Raw genomic sequence first — 16682 nt, forward strand, 5'->3', positions numbered from 1 at the left:
GTCCCTCCCTGCCGCACGGAAGGGACGTGGGTGTCACCGCTGCCATCGCCGTGCCTGCCCCCACCGGCTGCCGCGTCCCAGCCAACATCAGCCGGGTGCAAGAAGGGAAACTGAGGCAGGAGGGCCGGGGAGGGCCAGGCCCCAGGGCACCACGCACTGCCCCAGCCCTGAGTGAGCCCAGGGCCGGAGCCAGCTCGGCCCTGCTCAAGGCCATGGAGGGGAACTGCGGTAAACACCTGCCAATCAAAGCAATGGCACTAATTAGCATTTGGCAAGGCTCCCATCCTTGTTAATTAGTGATAACGAGGATTTATCTTGGAGCCAGATCCAGCCGAGCGGGAGGGAGCCTCGTGCCGCTGAACCCCCACCCATGGCCCCAGCCCCACACTCCCTCCCGGCCCTGGACCAACGCCGCAGGCAGCGCACGCGTCAAAATGCTTGATTTTATTTAAAATAGCACTTTGAGAGGGAAAAGAGCAGCGGAGGGCGGAGGGCTGGTGCATACAAAAATAAATGGGAGCCTCTGGGGCTGCGGGTGCTGCCAGAGGGGACAGACACACCGACACCCAGCACAAGCCTGCCCCCCCCCGGGGCTGCAGTGTCCCTGTGACTGTGTCCCCCCCGTCCCTGCTGCCAGGGACAGCGGCTGTGCTGCACCCAGGACACAGCTCCCCGGAGCCGCATGGCCCCCGCCACATCGCTGCTTCAACCACGCTGAGTTTGGTGCCCTGAGACCCTCAGGAAGACAAAGAGGCCGGACGGGGTCCAGGGGCTGCTGCTTCCCAGGCAGCAACTCAACCTGACCCCTCTTCCTCCGTGTCGATAAACGGCTTCCTGCACCCAGCGGCAGCCTGCGGCCGGTTCCTCTCGTGGCCCCGGGCGGCCTCAGCAGGAGCTGGTCTGGAGGTTGGCCTCGTTGAGCAGCGAGGCGATGGAGGAGGGCCCGTAGGCGCTGTCCAGCTCCTCGTCCGAGCTGAGCGCGTCGTCCTGCAGCGAGGACTCGGCGGCCGAGCGGGCGGCCTTGCGCCTGCGGCAGGGAGGGAGGAGAGGGCTCAGCACCAGGGGGGGGGGAAGGCAGGAGGCTGGGGGGGAGGCGGTGGGGACCCCCAGCTCCCTACCAGGCCTCTTTCTCCAGCGTCTTGATGCGGGCCTGCAGCTGCTCGTTGAGCTCGTGCTGCTCCTCCAGCTCCCGCTGCGCCTTCTTGCGAGCGGCCTCCAGCCGCTCGATCTCCTCCTCGGCCTCGTCCACCTGGCGCTTCAGGGCCTTCACCCGCAGGCTCAGCTGGGGGGGACGCAGGCGCCGCGTCAGCCGGCAGCGGTGCGGGGCCTGGGGGGGGGCTGCGTGCCCACCACCCACCCACCCACCTGGTCCTTCTGGTCATTGACGTGCTGCCGCTCGTCGTCGATCTGGATCGTCAGCTCCTTCACCTTGCGCTCCAGCTTGCGGGTGGAGGACAGCAGGACGCTCTTCTCCCTGCGGGGAGCCACGAGGCGGGGGTGAGGGCGGCAGCCCCCAGCGCGTGGCGACGGGGGGCGCGGGGGGCCGGTACCTCTCCTCCGCCTGCAGCTTGTCCTGCAGCTCCTCCACCCGCGCCTCCAGCTGCGAGACGTTGCCGCTGGGCTTCTGCAGGCCCTCGGAGCTGGCCAAGCGGTTCTTCAGTTCCTTGTTCTGGGGGAGGACACGGAGGGCACGTCTTTTGGCCCAAGAAATAAAGCCAAAAAGCCGCTTCCACCCCAAAAGCACTGCGTAATGTGGCTCTTCTCCCCGCGGCGCTGACCCGGCCTCGTTGAGCGGGGCAGCAGTGACCACGGCCACTGGCGGGCCGGGAGCGCCCCGGCTGCTGCGCGGTGTCAGCGGCGCGCTCCCCGTGTTGGTTTTGGCAGCGGTAATGACACACCAGGAACGAGAACGGCTCGAGGAGCTCATTTCCCATTGATCCTCATTGCTCCCAGCCAGCTCCGCGTTGGGTAATGAAGGGCTCAGAGCCTGGGCAGGCCGGCGGGGAGCCGCTCGCTGCAGCCCCAGGGCGTGAGGGAAGGGGGGGTCCCGTGGGAGCCCTGGGGGGCCGCACGCTGCAGCGCTTCCCCGCAGCATCCCGGGCAGGAACTGGACGGAGCGACACAAGGAGAGAGCTCTGAGGATGCTCTGCCCGAGGCCGGGGTGTGTGGAGGAAGGGGACGAGGCTGTATCCAGCTTGGGAGCGGGCATTTGGCTGCTGAAGTGGGAAACCCCTTGCAAACACGAGGGATGCGCTGGAGAGGGCCAGGGAAGGGCCCGCAGGAAGCCGAGGTGGCTGTACGAGGGCCCCCTGGGTCCGGGGGGGCCGTGGGCTGGATGTAGCCCCTCCGCTCACCTGCCGCTCCAGCGAGACCTTGTCGCACTCCAGGTCCTGCCGGCTGGAGCGCTCCTGCAGCAGCTCTGCCCGCAGCTGGTCGATCTGGGGAGAGGGGAGCACAGGGGGGCTCGGCCCCGTCCTCCGCGATCGCGTAGCGGGGACACCGCGGGTGGCCGCGTCCCGGAGCCCCCAGCCCCATTCCACCCAGCCCCACCAGTTCCCAGCGGTCACAGAAAACAGAAGCCCAGCGAGAGGATTTCGGCTCCTTCCCAAATCAGCTATCGCCCTTCTAGCGAGCGGCGGTCGCGCCTCCCCCCCTCCAGGCACGCTTGGCTCAGGGGATGAGGACTGCAATTTCCTACTGGAGGGTTTAACTGGTTGGACTGGGATTCGAGGCCCTGGCTGCGCTCGCAGCTCTGCCTGGCACCTCCGGGCACGGCAGTGCAGCCATGCTCGGGGCAGAAATGGGATTTGATGCACTGATGAATCAAACCCAAGGCCCCCTCGGGCCTATTGCAGGCTGACCAGAGCTAAGTACACATTTGGGTGTTACTTTACAGTTGAGGGAACGTGCTTCTGTACAAAGGGTTGCTTGAGTTATATGTGAGCAGCCCCAGAATGACAATGATTTTTTTGAGCAGAACCACGCTCCGGTTTCACAAACACCTCTGCTCTGCAGCACCCGCAGTTTGGGCAAATTGAGGACTCACAGGACAAATCTCCTGGCTGGATCTTATCCTCTGGGATGTGCCCATTTACCAAATGAAAACTGGGAAAACCCACCCAACTTACCAGCTCACCAGCAAAACCCCGTGGCATGGGGCACCCCAGGGTGCCAAAATGCCCCTTCCAAGGCCCGGGGGGGGATCGCAGCAGGGCTGGGAGCGAAGGGTCCACCTCTCCCACAGCCCTGCATCGCTGCCACCCGCTCCCCACATGGACCAGGGGGCTGGCAGAGCCCACCAGTGCCGGTGCCGGGAGGCTCGGCAGCAGTTTGCGTCTGCTCGCAGAGCTCCAGCACCGGCTGCAGCTTTGAAGCTAATTAGCAGGTGGGTTAATAGAGAGGTTACAGCCAGGAGAGCGGCGTAATTTCAGCCCCAACTTCCTGCATAAACACAAACCTCACCCTGTAATTTCAGGGGACTTTTTTTTTCCACCAAGCTCGTATAATTTCCACTCGCACCCAAACCAGCTTTTCAGACGACACCTCGGCTGTATTTACAGACTGGGAGCAATGGGAGGGGTCGGGGCTGCTCAGTAACAGCTCGCTAACGAGGCTCCAACCCCGGTGACTGCAGCTGGGAGCTCAAGCTCTGCACCGCAGAGGACCGGGCTGCGGCTCGGGGGGCTCCGGCACAGCAGCACCCGGCTCGGCGCCGCACCGCCCGCCCTACCTGGTCTCTGCTGCGGTTGACCCGCTCTGTCAGCAGCTCCACCGTGGTCCTCTCCTCGTCCAGCTCCACCTCCAGGCGCTTGGACTTCTCCTACAAGCAGATGGGGCCAGAACAGCTTGGCGTGACCCCACGGGCCCCACGGCAAGGGGACAGGCAGCTGGAGGGGCTGGCTGGGGGCAGCGAGCGCCCACCCACTCTGGAAGGTGCCGTGCTGCCGGTGACGAGCATCAAGGTGCTGGAAGAAGGGGCTCGCACCAACAAGGGGCTGCTCAGCAGCCTCCAGCCCAGCAAAACCCAACCGCCCCAGGGCCCTGGCACAGCCCTGGAGGCAGGAGAGGAGATGCTCAGAGAAGGGATGTGACGGCTCTCCATGACAGCACCGAGCACCGCAGCGGGCGAGGATAACCCCAAGGCAACATCCCGCAGGAGGCACGGCAGCTCTCCCACGCGAGCTGCAGGGCAATGCTGGCTTGAACAGAGCCCAGAAGGTCGGCTGCAGCCGTAATTAATACCTGCAGCACTCCCAGCACTGCCACCCCGCGTCGCTCCTGCCTCGCAGCAGCTCTGGCTCGGGCGCAGCGGGAAGGCTGGGCGCGCTCTGCCCCTTGCTGTTGGCGCACAGCACTGCAGGATCCGCGCCGAGCGGTGCCATGGCAGGTGCCACCCGCGGGCAAAGCAGCGTTGGACCCTCGTCCCTCCCTGCACCGGTCACCCCTCTCCCTCTGCAGGGGTCTCTGGTTTGCAAGAAGCCACGGGGCTGGTTTTAGGGCGCCGCGCAGCGTCACCCACCTCCAGCGCCTTGACCTGCCGCGAGCGGTCGTCCTGGGAGCGCCTCTTGGCATCCGCCTCCTGCTCGAGGTTGTGCAGGCGCTGCAGCAGCACCTCCTTGTCCAGCAGCGCGCTCTCCCGCTCTGCCTGGCTGTCCTGCAGCGCCTGCTTCAGCCGGGTCACCTGGGGGAAGGGCAGCCCACGTGAAACAAGGGAGGAGGGGGAGGAGAGGGTCCCCGCAGCCGCCAGCCCCCGCCGAACCTCGTCCTGCAGCCGGCCCATGCTGAACTGCATCTTCTCCACCTCGGCACCCCGGTCCTTAGCTTGTTTCTGGGAGTCCGTGATCTCCTTCCGCGACTTCTCCTTGAACTCCTCCAGCTGCGACTTGAGCACGGCCAGCGAGCTGTTCGACTCCTCCGTCATTTGCTCCAGCTGCGGCAGAGCGGGGAGAGCTCAGGAGCTGGTGGGGGAGCGGGGGGCTGGGGGGGGAACATCTCTGCCCTGGGAACTCGGGAGCGCTGTGGCAAGGGCTGCGAGCCCTGCCAGAGCAGCCTGGATGATGCCCTCCTCCTGAGCACACGCTGGTGCTGGCCAAAAGGCAGCAGGCTTCTGTGGGAGCCCGAGCCTCCTGGGGAGCAGGATTTGCCCCGGAGCGTAAGGGACAATGTGTTCCTGGGGCAGCAGGAGCTGCCAAGCCCCGGGGGCAGCGTGGCTTTACGGGGTCTTAGCACAGAGAGGGACGTCCCCGGTGTACTGGGGAAGGATCAGTCCCTGCTGGCAGAGCCCTGGAGTGCCGGATCCCTCCCCTAATCCAGGCAGGGTGCCTCGGATACCAGTGAACGATCGAACCCCGGGCTGGAAGGGATCCATGAGCACCACCACCCTCCAACCCACGGTGACACCCAGCGCCCCCCGGGACAGGGCCCTGGGGTACGAGGCTGACCTCTTTGCTCAGCTTCTCCGTGGTCCGGTCGAGCAGCCGCTTCTGCTCCTCCAGCTCGCTCTTGGCACGCTTCAGCTGCTCCTTCTGCCTCTGCTCCTCCTGGTAGGAGGCGCTCAGCTCCTGGTGCTCCTGCGTCAGCCGGGCCAGGCTCCGCTGCGCCTCGTCCAGGCGCGTCTCCAGCGACCGCTTGGCCATCAGCAGCTCCTGCTCCCGGTCCGTGGATTCCCCCAGCGACTCCTCCATCTGCCTGCGCTCCGCCTGCGGGGACAGGGCTCGTGAAGCAGGTAGCTGCCTCCTCCCCGTGCCTCCAGCACGGCTCCGGGACTCGGCGTCCACGTCCCGGCCTTCAGCCTGGATGCGTGGACGGGTGGCAGGGCCGGCCTCCGCACCTCCAGTTTGGTGACCTTCTCCTTGAGCCGGGCCTGGGAGCCCTCCCAGCTCTCGCCCATGCGCTCGTACTCCTTCAGCTGCGTTTCCATGCCCAGGACCTTCCTCCTCAAGTCATCCTTCTGCTCCTGCAGCTCCCGCAGGGTGGACTCCACCGCCTTCCTCGCCTGCTCCGAGGACTCCCGCTTGCTCTCCAGGGAAGCCTTCTCCTGCAACAGGGCCACAGCACGGGGTGGTCCCGGGGCTGGCAGCTGAGCTGGGAGGGGGCTCAGGGGGACAATTTGGGCTTGGGGCCACCAGCCCAGCCCGCGGGAGGGGGATCCGGGACAAAACGTGGGGTTCATGCGAAGGTCCGTGGAGTCCCAAGACAGCAAGAGCAGGCCGTGGTGGGAACTGCTCCTCTTCCCCTGGCCCCAGCGCTCACCTTCACCGCCTCGTCCCGCTCCTTCTGGAGCTGCTGCAGGTCCCTGCGGTACTGCTCGATGGCCCCGTCGCGGCTGGACGCCTCCTCCCGCATGGTGCCCTGCAGGGCCTGCAGCTCCCGCTCCCGCTGCCGCAGCAGCTCGTCCTGCTCCTGCTTCTCTGCCGCCAGCTCCCGCTGCGCCTCCTGGGCCTGGCGCAGCTCCTGGGGATGGGGAGGGGGTCACAGGGACCCCTCGCCTTGGCCAGCATCCTGCTGGGGTGCAGGACAGGGCTGCGCCTTCCGCGCTGCCCCCTTGTCACCCACCTTCCTGAGCGCCTCCAGCTCGCCAGGGTCCAGCGCGCTGCTCCGTGCCTGGTCCGCCTCCTCCCGCACGGCCGAGAAGCGCTCCCGCAGCTCCCGCAGCTCCTCCTCGAACTCCTCCCGCTCCAGCTTCACCTGCAGCAGCCTGGAGAGGGGCAGGATGAGGCCAGCACCCCCCACAACCCATCCCTGCGGGACACCGGATGGTCACATGAATGCTGCTCCTGCCACCGGTGCTTACTCCTGCTTTGTGGTGCGGAGCTCGTCCTTGTTCTTCTGGAACATGTCCCGCCAGTGCCCCGTTTCCTCCGCGCTCTCCTCCAGCTCCCGCTGCAGGTTCCTCACCACGGCGCTGATCTTCTGCTTCTCCGACTCCAGGCTGGCCTGATCCTGGCGGGCAGGACCGGAGCGCTGAGCGCCTGCATCCTCGGGGGATGCTCCAACAGTGCTGAGCCCCCGCTGGGTTAACGCCTCCCAGAGCGGCCCGGGGTAGCGGCACAAGGTCGCGGGGAGCCTCGCGTCCCATCAGGGAGCCCCGCGTCCCAGCCGGGAGCAGCGCCGGCCACCTCCAGCCCAGGGCAGGGAGAGCCAGGGCAGCGGGGTGCTGCGATGGGGAGGGTCTGGGGCAGGACACAACGCCCGCTTCCAGCTTAGGAGCACGCAGAGGGAGGATTTACGGACACAGACCCCAGGCTAAGACCCTGCCCAGCGAGATGCCAGGGGCTCCCCGCGGGCAGACCTGCGAGATGTCCTCCATGCTGCGCCGCAGCTGGTCCATGTCGCTCTGGTACTGCTGCCGGACGCGGTCGAGCTCCTTGTCGTGGCTCGCCACCTCCTCCTTCAGGGCCCCCTTCAGCGCCGTCAGCTCCCGCTCCCGCAGCCGCAGGTGCTCCTCCTGCCGCTGCTTGGAGCTCAGCGCCTCCTCCAGCTCCTCGCGGGTCTCCAGCAGCTCCTGGGACATGGAGGGGTCCCCCTGGGCTCAGCGGCGAGGCAGGGGATGCTCGCACCCCCCCCGGACGCGCTGGTGTACCTTGTACAAGGCTTCCCTGTCCGGAGACCCCCCCGAGGCTTCGCGCAGGCGGCCGAGCTCCTCGCGCATCGCTGCCAGCTGCTCCTCGCGCTCGCCCAGCCGGGTTTCCGCCCGTCCCCGGGCTGCCTTCGCCTCAGCCAGCCTAGGGGAGAGCACGAGGGGCAGTGCCCTGCTCCGAGCCCCCTGCTCGAAGGCGGGGAAGCCCAGGGCACGTCTCCAGCCCGAAGGGCAAGCGAGCGGATGAGGAGCTTGCCCGGGCAGCTGGCTCCGTGCCTCCGGCAGGTGGACGGGAAGGGGACAGCACGGGAGCCCCGCTCCACTCCTCCAGCTCCATCCCTGCAGCCTTGGCACCCCCAGAAATCCCCAGTGCCCACCATCAGCACCCGCACAGCATGGAGGACGCCCCCAGCGCAGCTCTTACTCCTGCAAGCTCCTCTGCAGCTCCTGGCCTTTCTTCTCCAGGGCCCCCCGCAGGCGCTGGCTCTCCTCCTCAGCCTCCTGCAGCCGGGCCTCCAGTGCCCGCGCGGTGCCGCTCCGGGCCGGGTCCCTCGTCAGCTCCAGCTTCTGGCGGAGCTGTCAGGGAGGGCATGGCAGTGACACCCCTGCCGGGGGGACAAGTGGCCGTGGCGATGCCCCCTGCCCGCTTCCCCAGCATCGCTGCCAGGCGCAGGGTGGAGAGCAGGGAGCTCCCTTTGCCTGGCCTCACCTTCGTCTCCTCGTCGAGTTGCTCCTGCAGCTCCTCCACCTTCCTGGCCAGCTCCCTGTGCTGGGGCTGGGAGCACGCCGCGTCCTTGGCAGGCACCTGGAGGGAGCCCCGGGCTCAGCCGGCATGCACAGGCACCGCCGGCCACGGCTCAGCCCCGCAGGCCTCCAGCTCCAGCTCCATGCCCACCCCTTCCCTGCATCGGGAGGCTCTGGCTGTTTCCTCCCGGACGTAGCCTGGCCTCAGCCTCGCGCTGTGTCCCACGTGCTGGGGGGGTGCCCTCGCGAGCCCCCTGCCTGCCCCCGAGCACGGTGGGGATGAGGCAGAGAGCAGCACCGTGCCGGCCCCGGCTCACCGTCAGCTCCTGCACCTTCTCAAACACCAGGGCCGTTTTCCTCTTCAGGGAGCTGTCGCTGTCTCTGCTCCTGCAGACGTCACGGGAAAAGGAAAACGTTTGGGTATGGAGGGGACGGAGCGGGGCGAGCACGGGAAGGCAGGGGCACCCCAAGCACCTGGCTGCTCTCCTCCCCATAACCTTATCCTGGCTCCAGCCACCCCATTCCACAGAGCCCTGCCCCAGGCAACCCCCACGGCAGCAACAGGGGCAGCTCCGCTCCCAAACTGCCCCGCAACGCGCTTGGAGAACCGGGACAGGGAACGGCCGGAGCCCGGGACACAGCTGGGATGCTCACCCCTCCTTCAGGATGCTGTAGATGAGCTCCTTGGTGTGCTCGCTGCTGCCAGGCTGGGCCACCTCCCGCTGGTCCCGCAGCAGGTCTGGGGTGGATTTGAACTGCCACGAGGACGGGGAGCACAGCTCCAGCCAGAGCCAGGCGCGAATCCCCCCACCCGGTGTCCCCGCTGAGCCCGGGGATGCTGGCCCGTGGGGAGCGCAGGGCAAAGCTCCCCATCTGCATTCGGGGGGTTGGCGTCGTGGGTTCCTGCACGCTTGTGCCCCAGCAGGGGAGGTTCTTGCCCAGAAGCCCCCCCGAGATGCAGGGGCTGTGGGCAGGGCTCGCAGGACGTGGGTGTCAGCCCGGCGGGGAAGCCAGAAGCGGTGTGGGTGCGGGTGCCCTGTTCAGCTGAGGGGGCAGCGGCACCAGTGAGGGGTCCCCAGCCCAGCCCATGGCCATGCCCAGAGCCCAGATTAATGAGTGCGAGACCCCTGTGCACCCCCACCGGCACTCAGCCCACGCTAACGCTGCCAGCAGGACCCGATGCCCCGCAGGATGAGGCCCTTGGATCCATCCCCCCAGTACCTGCAGCTCTGCCCGGGCTTTGCTTTGCAGCCGCTCGGTCGCGGGCTCCTCTGTGCCCCGGTTCGCCCGCTGGCTCCTCGCTGCCCCCTCCTCCACCGGCCTGGCTCCCTGCTCCCGGCCCAGGCTGCCGGTGGGCCCCGAGGGCGGGGGGCGAACATCTCCACGCTGGGCACCGCTCAGCTCCCGGCCGTCCGGCACGGCACGGCGAGAGACGCGGCTGTCGAGGCTCTGCGAGCGCTTCCTCTCCTCCGAGGGGATGCGGCTCCTCCGTGCCGCCCGGCCCCTCTGCTGCACCTTCCCGTCAAATTTGCTGATGAGCGAGTCCACCGAGGAGAGCGGCTTGGTGTCTATGTCGCTGCCATCAGCGTCCCCCGGCCGCCGGCGCCCCGGGGCCTCCGAGTCCGAGGAGGGCTCCCTGATGGCAGCCCCAGAGCCGAACGCTTCACCCCGTGCCGGCCGGGGCGGCCCGGCGACGCTCAGCATGCTGCTGCTTCTGGTGCCGGCCAGAGCTCGGGGCTGGTGGGTGCCGCCGGGCTGCACCCGCGGCGGGCCGGGGGCGAAGGACCCCTCGTCATCGTCGGCGGTGAGCAGATTGCCGTGGGACTGCGTCCTCCGCAGCTCCTCCCTGGGCGGCCGCTTGGCGGGGGGCTTGTGCCGGGGGGGCACTGGGACCCCGCCACCGGGCTCCTCGTCTGAAGTGCTCCAGGAGGGCTGCCGGCGCACGTAGGGGTTCTCCGGCAGCTCCGAGTCGGGACTGACAGAGCCAGGGGGCAGCTCGGGGGGCCGGGGGCCGGCGGCGGGGCCGGTGTAGGCGCCCTCGCTTTTGATCTGCACCCCGAAGGAGTCGCCGCCCTTCTCGCCGCTGTTGAGGACGACGAAGGGCTGCCCGGCGATGCCCTGCACGCGCACCGCCACCCCGTAGGAGCCCGGCTTGGCCCGCGCCTTGGGGGGCTTCTTGGGCTCCTGCAGGTCATTGATGAAGCGGATCTGGACGCCGTAGTCCACCGGGTTCTGCTTCTCCGCCATGTCCGCGCTCGCCGGCCAGTCCATGCCGGGTCCCAGCACCGCGGCCCTGGGGGGGGGGAGAGGGCAGAGTGACCCCGGGCCCCGTGCTGCCACAGAAGGCTCTCGGCAGGGGTCCGTCCTCCCCAGCGCCTCCCGTACAGCAGCCTCCGTCCCTGGAGGGTCCGGGAGCCCAGGGCAACGGCGCTGCTCCCGTGCGCCCCTTCCCGGCGTCACAGAGCCCCCTGCCCCAGGAAGCGGCGCTGGGCACGGAGCAGGGATGAAAGCAGCGTCCCCAGGACGGGACAGGGGACGAGGCAGCCTGGCTGCATCCAGCACCGGCATTGCGGGGCTGCCCCGAGCCAGCTTATCCTCGGGGGGCTGAGCCACCCCCCCTGCACCGGCTTCCCGGCCGCTCGTCCTGCTCACCCTTCGCAGCCGGGACGCGGGGGGGATGCAGCGCGCAGAGCCCGGGCAGGCTCCGCAGCCAGGATCCGCTCCCGCTGCCTCCCGGGTGCCTGCGGAGCGCCGCAGCCTCACTGCAGCGAGCGCCTCGGAGCCCGCCAGCATCGCCCGGCATCCGCCCTGCCCTGCCCGCAGCCGGCGACGTGCGCTGGGAGGGGACGGGTAGGAGCGGTGACACATTGGGCACAGCGTGACGCGACCCCCCCGGGGGCAGCGGGGACGGGGGTGCTGCAGCCCAGCCGAGCGCGGTCGCCGCAGCGGTTCGCAGGGAGGCCGAGGCTGCCGGAGCCGCCTGCGCAGCGAGCGCTGCCCCCGAGCTTCGCGCCCCGAGCGGCTCCGCAGCGCCTGCAGGAGCCAGGAGCCCCGCGCGGGACTGATCTGAAGCGACGGCAAAGCCCAAAACGGGCGCCCGGCAGGCCACAGGGCACGGGGTTCCCCCCCCCCGCCTCCAACACCAGCGCGGAGAGCTGCAGCTCCCGGCTCTGCTTTAAATAAACTGGGTCCGGGAGTGGGCGATGCAAGGTGCCGGGCGCTGAGCTCGCCCCCGCGCCCTCATCACAAGGGGACCCTGGGACACGCGGGGAGCCCGAGCCAGGCAGGGCAGCGCTCACACACGTCCTGCACGTAGAGAAAAATGTGAAACAACCCCCCCCCAAAAAAACTCACGCCTTCAGCTTTCAGCACGGGTCTCGAGGTTGCCCCAGAGCTGTCCTAGCCCAAGCAGCCAGGGGTCGCACACCCACGCCGTGACCGGGGCTGCCCAGAGCCCACCTTCGCTCCCTCATTTCCCCACACACCTCCGAGACCCCATCTCCCGGGCCCGCCCACCCCAGGAAGAAATCCGAGCCAGAGCCCCGCTGCCCTGGGACAGGCTCAGGAGGACAAACAGCCGCGGGGACGCCTGCCCAGGGAAGCAGCAGGGGCTCGGGGGGGCCGAGCCTTCTGCTCCCCCCAGCACGCCGCGGCTCGGCCGGCTCCCCACAGCCACCGGCTGCTCCCGTTCCCTGGCCAAACCCACAGGACCGGGACCGGGTCCAGCAGCACCAGGCTTGGAGGAAAGCTTGAGCAGAGCCACTGCTGCACCCCGCGCTGCCGGGGGGGGTTGGGGACGCCTCACCGGAGCCTTTCGGGTCTTTGCCCCCATCTCAGGGGCAAGGGGCAGCTCCCGGGAGGTGCCCGAAGCAGCGGGCGGGTGACAAGCCGCTCGTCCTGCTGGCACGCTCGTGGCACCAGCAGGGTGAACTCGGCAGAGCACCGGGCCCCGAGCAGATGGTGGGGAGGAGAAGCACACCCGGCCCCGTGGGAGGTGGCACCAAGTGGGGATGAGGGAAATGCCCCCGCCTGGTCCCGAGCCTCCTCCAGCCCAGAGGGATGCGTGCTGCCGCTCCTGATCTCGTTATCCCTGCACAGCATCGAGATAACGAGATCAGCAGCGGGCACCAGCCTCTAGAAAGATGCCCTGAACCCAGCGCCGCTGCGGGAGCCCCTGCAGCCAACCCGCCAGCCCTGTGCCGGGGGGACACGGGCACCAGCAGTCGCGCGTCCGCTCCGAGCCGCGGCGAGGGAGAGGAGGCAGAGCCCATTCGGCCGGCCCGCGGAGGAAGGCAGCGCTGGCCGGGGACGGCAGGGCCAGGCACGGCCATCGCGGCTGTTTGTGAGCAGCAGCACAGCGAGGAGGGGAAGCGGCTTTGGCAGCGAAACCCAGATTTGTCCAGAGCGGTGTCCAAAGTGCAGCGGGAGCCGGGCTGCAGCCAGGGTGGGGAGAGGGCTCGGCTCGACCGCTGCGGGGCAGGAACGGCGAGCGCTGGGCGCAGCTCCCGGCTCGAGGAGACCTTTGGACGCGGCCCCGCAGCGCTGTGCTGGCACAAGCAGGGAGCAGGTGGCAGAAAACCACGGGGGTGACACGCAGGGAGGATTTGCTCCTTCCAGGGCAGCGGCGGCACCTCCGCGGGCACGCGGCATCGCCCGGGTGTGCGCCACGCTGCCAGCAGCCGTCCTGCAGCACAAGCTGGGTGTTGGGGAGCAGGTGAGCCGCTAATCCCCCAGGAATGCCTCCTCCTGGAAGGGCTCCAGCTCGCAGATAAAGGGACTTGAAACGGCCAGGCTGCATTCCTACGTGGGAAAGCAGCGCAGAGCCCAGGGCTGGAAACAGCCTGAGGAGGAGATTTCACTGGAAAGCGCAGCGAAGGAGCAGGAGGGGCGAAGGACTGGAGCTAAAGACACTCTGCTTATCGTCCCTGGGCGTGCAGTTCACTCTTTGGCCAAGCACGCGGGGACTTTGCTGTGCAAACACACCTCAGCTCTGCCCCGATCCGGCAGGAGCTCAGCACTGGGCCGGCCGCCAGCAGGGCAGGGGGCGCGGGCAGGCGGAGCGGGTCCCCCGCTGGCGGTCACGCACCTCCAGCGTCCCGGGGATGGCGGGCGGCCAGCTCTGCTCATGCAGATAGGGAACACAATGGGCCCTTTGTGGGCACGTTAGCCCAGAAAGTTGTTTTGCAATTTGCCGGCAGCGAGCGTGGCTCGCTCACCCTTCCACTCCTGCGCTGCGGCAGCCCAGGAGGAAAAGCAGAGCGGCACCAGCTCTGGCCCGCCCTCCTGCACCCGGGTACCCGGGGCAGGGTCCGCTCGGCAGGAGCGCGCCCGCCCGTCCTGCAAAGGGGCCGTGCCCCCCTTGTAGCAGGGTCCCACAGGGCACCGAGACGCCCTGAGCCCAGCAGGCAGCTCAGCTGGTGCGGCTCGAGGGCCCCTGAGCACCGGGAACCGCTCAGTGCGAAGCCTCAGGGGCTGGATTGTCCCAGGGCACCTCACGTCCAGACCAACGTCACAGAAAAGGGAACAGCAGGAACGTAACAGAACCAATATTTCTGTTTGTCGCCCATTTCCTCGGCTCCCAGCACGCTTGAGGCTCTTTCCCCCGAGGGTTTCCCAAAGGCTTTGCCCTGCCTACGGCACCGACGCCGTTGTTCGGTTGTGTTTACGCACAGCCACGCACGGCCCCGGGGCTCGCAGCGCTCAGGGCCAGAGGCTGTGCCCGGTTTCACGTGCCGGGAGCAGTCGCCGTGCCCGCGCCCTGCCCGTCACCACGGCCCGGCCGTTCCTGCCTCCTGTGCTCTGCTCCCTGGCGGAGCCCGAAACCCCAATAAATCCCTGGGCGAGCACACGCGTGACATGCCGCGGGTCAGAGAAGCCCGAAACCAGCGCTGCACTCAGGGCTGCGTCACCAGGGCCAGGGCGTCCCCAGCCCCGGGGACGTCACCGCGCTGCCAGGGCGCTCCGGGCCCCGCGGCTCCCCACGCCGCAGCCTGGCTGATAAGACAGAGCCTCCAAATTCCTTTGCATCCGAAAGCCTCCGGAGCCACCCACGGCGAGAGCGCTGCGGTTAATCATCAACCCGGGGACTGGAAAACCCTGTTCCCTGCCCGGCGGTCGCACCCGCGGCGCTTCCCCTCCCGCCAGGCATCCCGCAGCGGCGGACGTGAGCCCACGGGGCAGCTTCTGCCTTGCCCTCACAAACCAGCGGCGTTTGCCCAAAGCCACCTGCGGCAGCTGCCGCGGTTGGCGGTGGATGGCGGGGAAACGGCCACGGACGGGGCCGGAGCCGCTCTCGGTGCTCCCACGGCAGGGCACGGCTCTCCCGGCCCCACACCCACACGGGGCGTCACGCAGCCGTGCGGCAGCGCCCGTCGCATCCGCCCCAGTCCCCGCTTCCCCAGCGGGGGTTCTGGTCCCTTCGGAACCAGAAGCGCTCGGGTCCGGGCGCTGCGAGGGGAAATTCTCCCCGAGGGAACCGAGGCAGAGCAGGAGCAGCCCCACGGGGCGCGGGTCCGCAGCTGGGCGCTCGCCCCACCGGGTGCCGGGGGACGCGGTGCTGTGTGCGGTACGCGGAGCTCGTTAGGCTGAGGTGCAAACAGGGACTTAACCCCTTCGCTGTGGGGCTGCGGTGAGCAGCAGCAGCCCTGGCACCACAGGGACCCCCCAGGGCACCAGGCCAAGGGCTGTGGACCCCCAGTTGTGTCCCCCCCCCCCCCCCCAGTGACACCTCAGTGCCGGTCCCAGCTGGCACCACACCAAAACAGGAGCGGGGGGGACGCTGCGAGGGGCCGCAGCGGGAGAGGATTCGGTCACAAGCGCCACGTTATCTGTGGGGATGTTATCTACGGGGACGGAGATAGAAACTGGGCCCCAAACCAGCTCAACTGGTCGGGGTGGTGGGGAGCAAAAACGCCCGGAGCGATCCGCGAGCACCCTCCAAACAAAGGGCCAGGACAGCGGGCACAGAGGATGGGTTAACCTGGGGACAGAGCCGGCGCAGGGGAGGACAGGGGGACGGGCAGCATGACCAGGGCACCCCTGCCCCTCGCTGCTGTCACCCACCCTGCAGGGACGAGCCCGTGGGCATCGAGACCCGGCCCCGATGACCGTGGGCATCAAGGCCCCAGGGGGGCACCGAGGCAGCTCCGGGGACGCAGCGTCGCTGCCCCGCGTGCCGTAGCCCCCCGCAGCCAGCGCTGTGCGGGTTTCGCTTTTCTTCCGTATTGAAACAGGAGGCTGAGAACACCGCCCTGGGAGCCGGGCGAAGTAGGGCGGCGCATTAAAGTTTCAGCAGGTGCCGCGTTACGGCCGCCCCACGGCCGGGGAAGGTTTGAACCCACTCCGCAGGCAGCGGGGAGCACGGGGCTGGCCCCGGCGTAATAAAACGGCGTGTGACGCTGCGAGGTCCCGGAGGTGTCGATTTTCCCCGCTCTGGGACGTAACTCGTCCTTCTGCAGCTCAAGGCTTCGGCTGAGATTATTTCCATACCAACGCGGTTCAGGAGGGACAGACCCGAGGTCCTGCTCGGAGCAGGATGGCAGAGCGGCTCCGGCTGTCCCCGTCCGGGCTGGGCGCAGCCCCGAAAACCAGGCTGGGACTTGGCCCTTATCAGCCACCTCCCCCGGTCAGAGATTGCAGGAGCCATAAACGACGCTAAATATTTACGAGGAGCGGACGAGGGAGCAGCCGCAGCAGCGCCAGAAGGGACGGGGACGGGATTCGCAGGGACACAGAGCCCGGGAAGGGTGCCCTATAGAGCAGGGCCTACGGGGGGCATTACAGCGGGTCCCCGCGGGAGGAGGGCACCCACGCCGGCAGCCCCTACAGCCGGGCACGTGGGGCCAGGACCCAGGGGATGTTCTCGGCAGATACGACCTCTGCAGGGGTGAGGCACAGGGAAACGCAGGTCCCTGGTGAAAGGGGGAAAGGGGTAGCCCCCCCAGAGAGCCCCTGTGGGCGACGCAGGATCCCTTAGTGAGGGGAGCCGATGGAAGAGAGGCCTCAGACAGCGCAGACCCCTTGCTGGGGAAGCATCCCTATGGGATCTGTGACACGGCGTGCCGTACCCTAGAATAAAGACCCCTTATGGGGACTGCTGTCGGGTGGAGCACCCCCAGGGACAAGGGCCGCTACAGAGCCAGCCTCTGCCGGACCCCCTGCAGGGCAAGGCTCACCCCCCCCCAGAGCAAAGCCCTCCGGGCCCAGCCCCTGTAGGTTCTGCCACAGGGCAGGGCACGCCCCGGGAAGGGCAGCCCCTAGAGCCCCGGCCCCCAGAGGCTCTGCCAGGAGCCTGAACGCGCGGTGAGGGCAGCGGCCCCTATGGCCCCTATGGCCCCTATGGCCCCTATGGCCCCTATGG

General features: G+C 68.4%; 2 protein-coding genes across 3 annotated transcripts in view; one reads left to right on the forward strand and one right to left on the reverse strand.

The window, feature by feature from the left end:
- Positions 1-424: 424 nt before the first annotated feature.
- CGN (cingulin) overlaps positions 425-16682 on the reverse strand; it is a 16394-nt gene continuing 136 nt past the window's right edge. Inside the window, exons 1-22 of one of the 2 annotated variants that reach the window (XM_035346695.1) lie at positions 11383-11496; positions 10956-11345; positions 9545-10616; positions 8978-9078; positions 8641-8710; positions 8289-8384; positions 8004-8155; positions 7583-7724; positions 7292-7504; positions 6794-6942; positions 6556-6697; positions 6253-6453; positions 5831-6037; positions 5442-5699; positions 4760-4930; positions 4520-4681; positions 3731-3820; positions 2355-2438; positions 1551-1669; positions 1366-1474; positions 1119-1282; positions 425-1027 (exon numbers count right to left, since the gene is read on the reverse strand). In XM_035346695.1, the coding sequence (XP_035202586.1) occupies positions 886-1027; positions 1119-1282; positions 1366-1474; positions 1551-1669; positions 2355-2438; positions 3731-3820; positions 4520-4681; positions 4760-4930; positions 5442-5699; positions 5831-6037; positions 6253-6453; positions 6556-6697; positions 6794-6942; positions 7292-7504; positions 7583-7724; positions 8004-8155; positions 8289-8384; positions 8641-8710; positions 8978-9078; positions 9545-10616; positions 10956-11191 (4080 nt within the window). In that variant the 5' untranslated portion in view covers positions 11192-11345; positions 11383-11496 and the 3' untranslated portion in view covers positions 425-885. Of the gene's footprint in view, positions 1028-1118; positions 1283-1365; positions 1475-1550; positions 1670-2354; positions 2439-3730; positions 3821-4519; positions 4682-4759; positions 4931-5441; positions 5700-5830; positions 6038-6252; positions 6454-6555; positions 6698-6793; positions 6943-7291; positions 7505-7582; positions 7725-8003; positions 8156-8288; positions 8385-8640; positions 8711-8977; positions 9079-9544; positions 10617-10955; positions 11346-11382; positions 11497-16682 lie in introns of those variants that run through there. The other variant, XM_035346694.1, reaches the window with a different exon arrangement.
- Positions 12942-16682, forward strand: part of PSMB4 (proteasome 20S subunit beta 4) — a 7107-nt gene continuing 3366 nt past the window's right edge. The window contains exon 1 of the mRNA XM_035346697.1: positions 12942-12966. The gene's annotated coding sequence lies outside the window, so the exon portion shown is untranslated. The remainder of the gene's footprint in view (positions 12967-16682) is intronic.

Source organism: Oxyura jamaicensis, chromosome 25 (assembly GCF_011077185.1).
Source record: "Oxyura jamaicensis isolate SHBP4307 breed ruddy duck chromosome 25, BPBGC_Ojam_1.0, whole genome shotgun sequence".
Lineage (NCBI taxonomy): Eukaryota > Metazoa > Chordata > Aves > Anseriformes > Anatidae > Oxyura > Oxyura jamaicensis.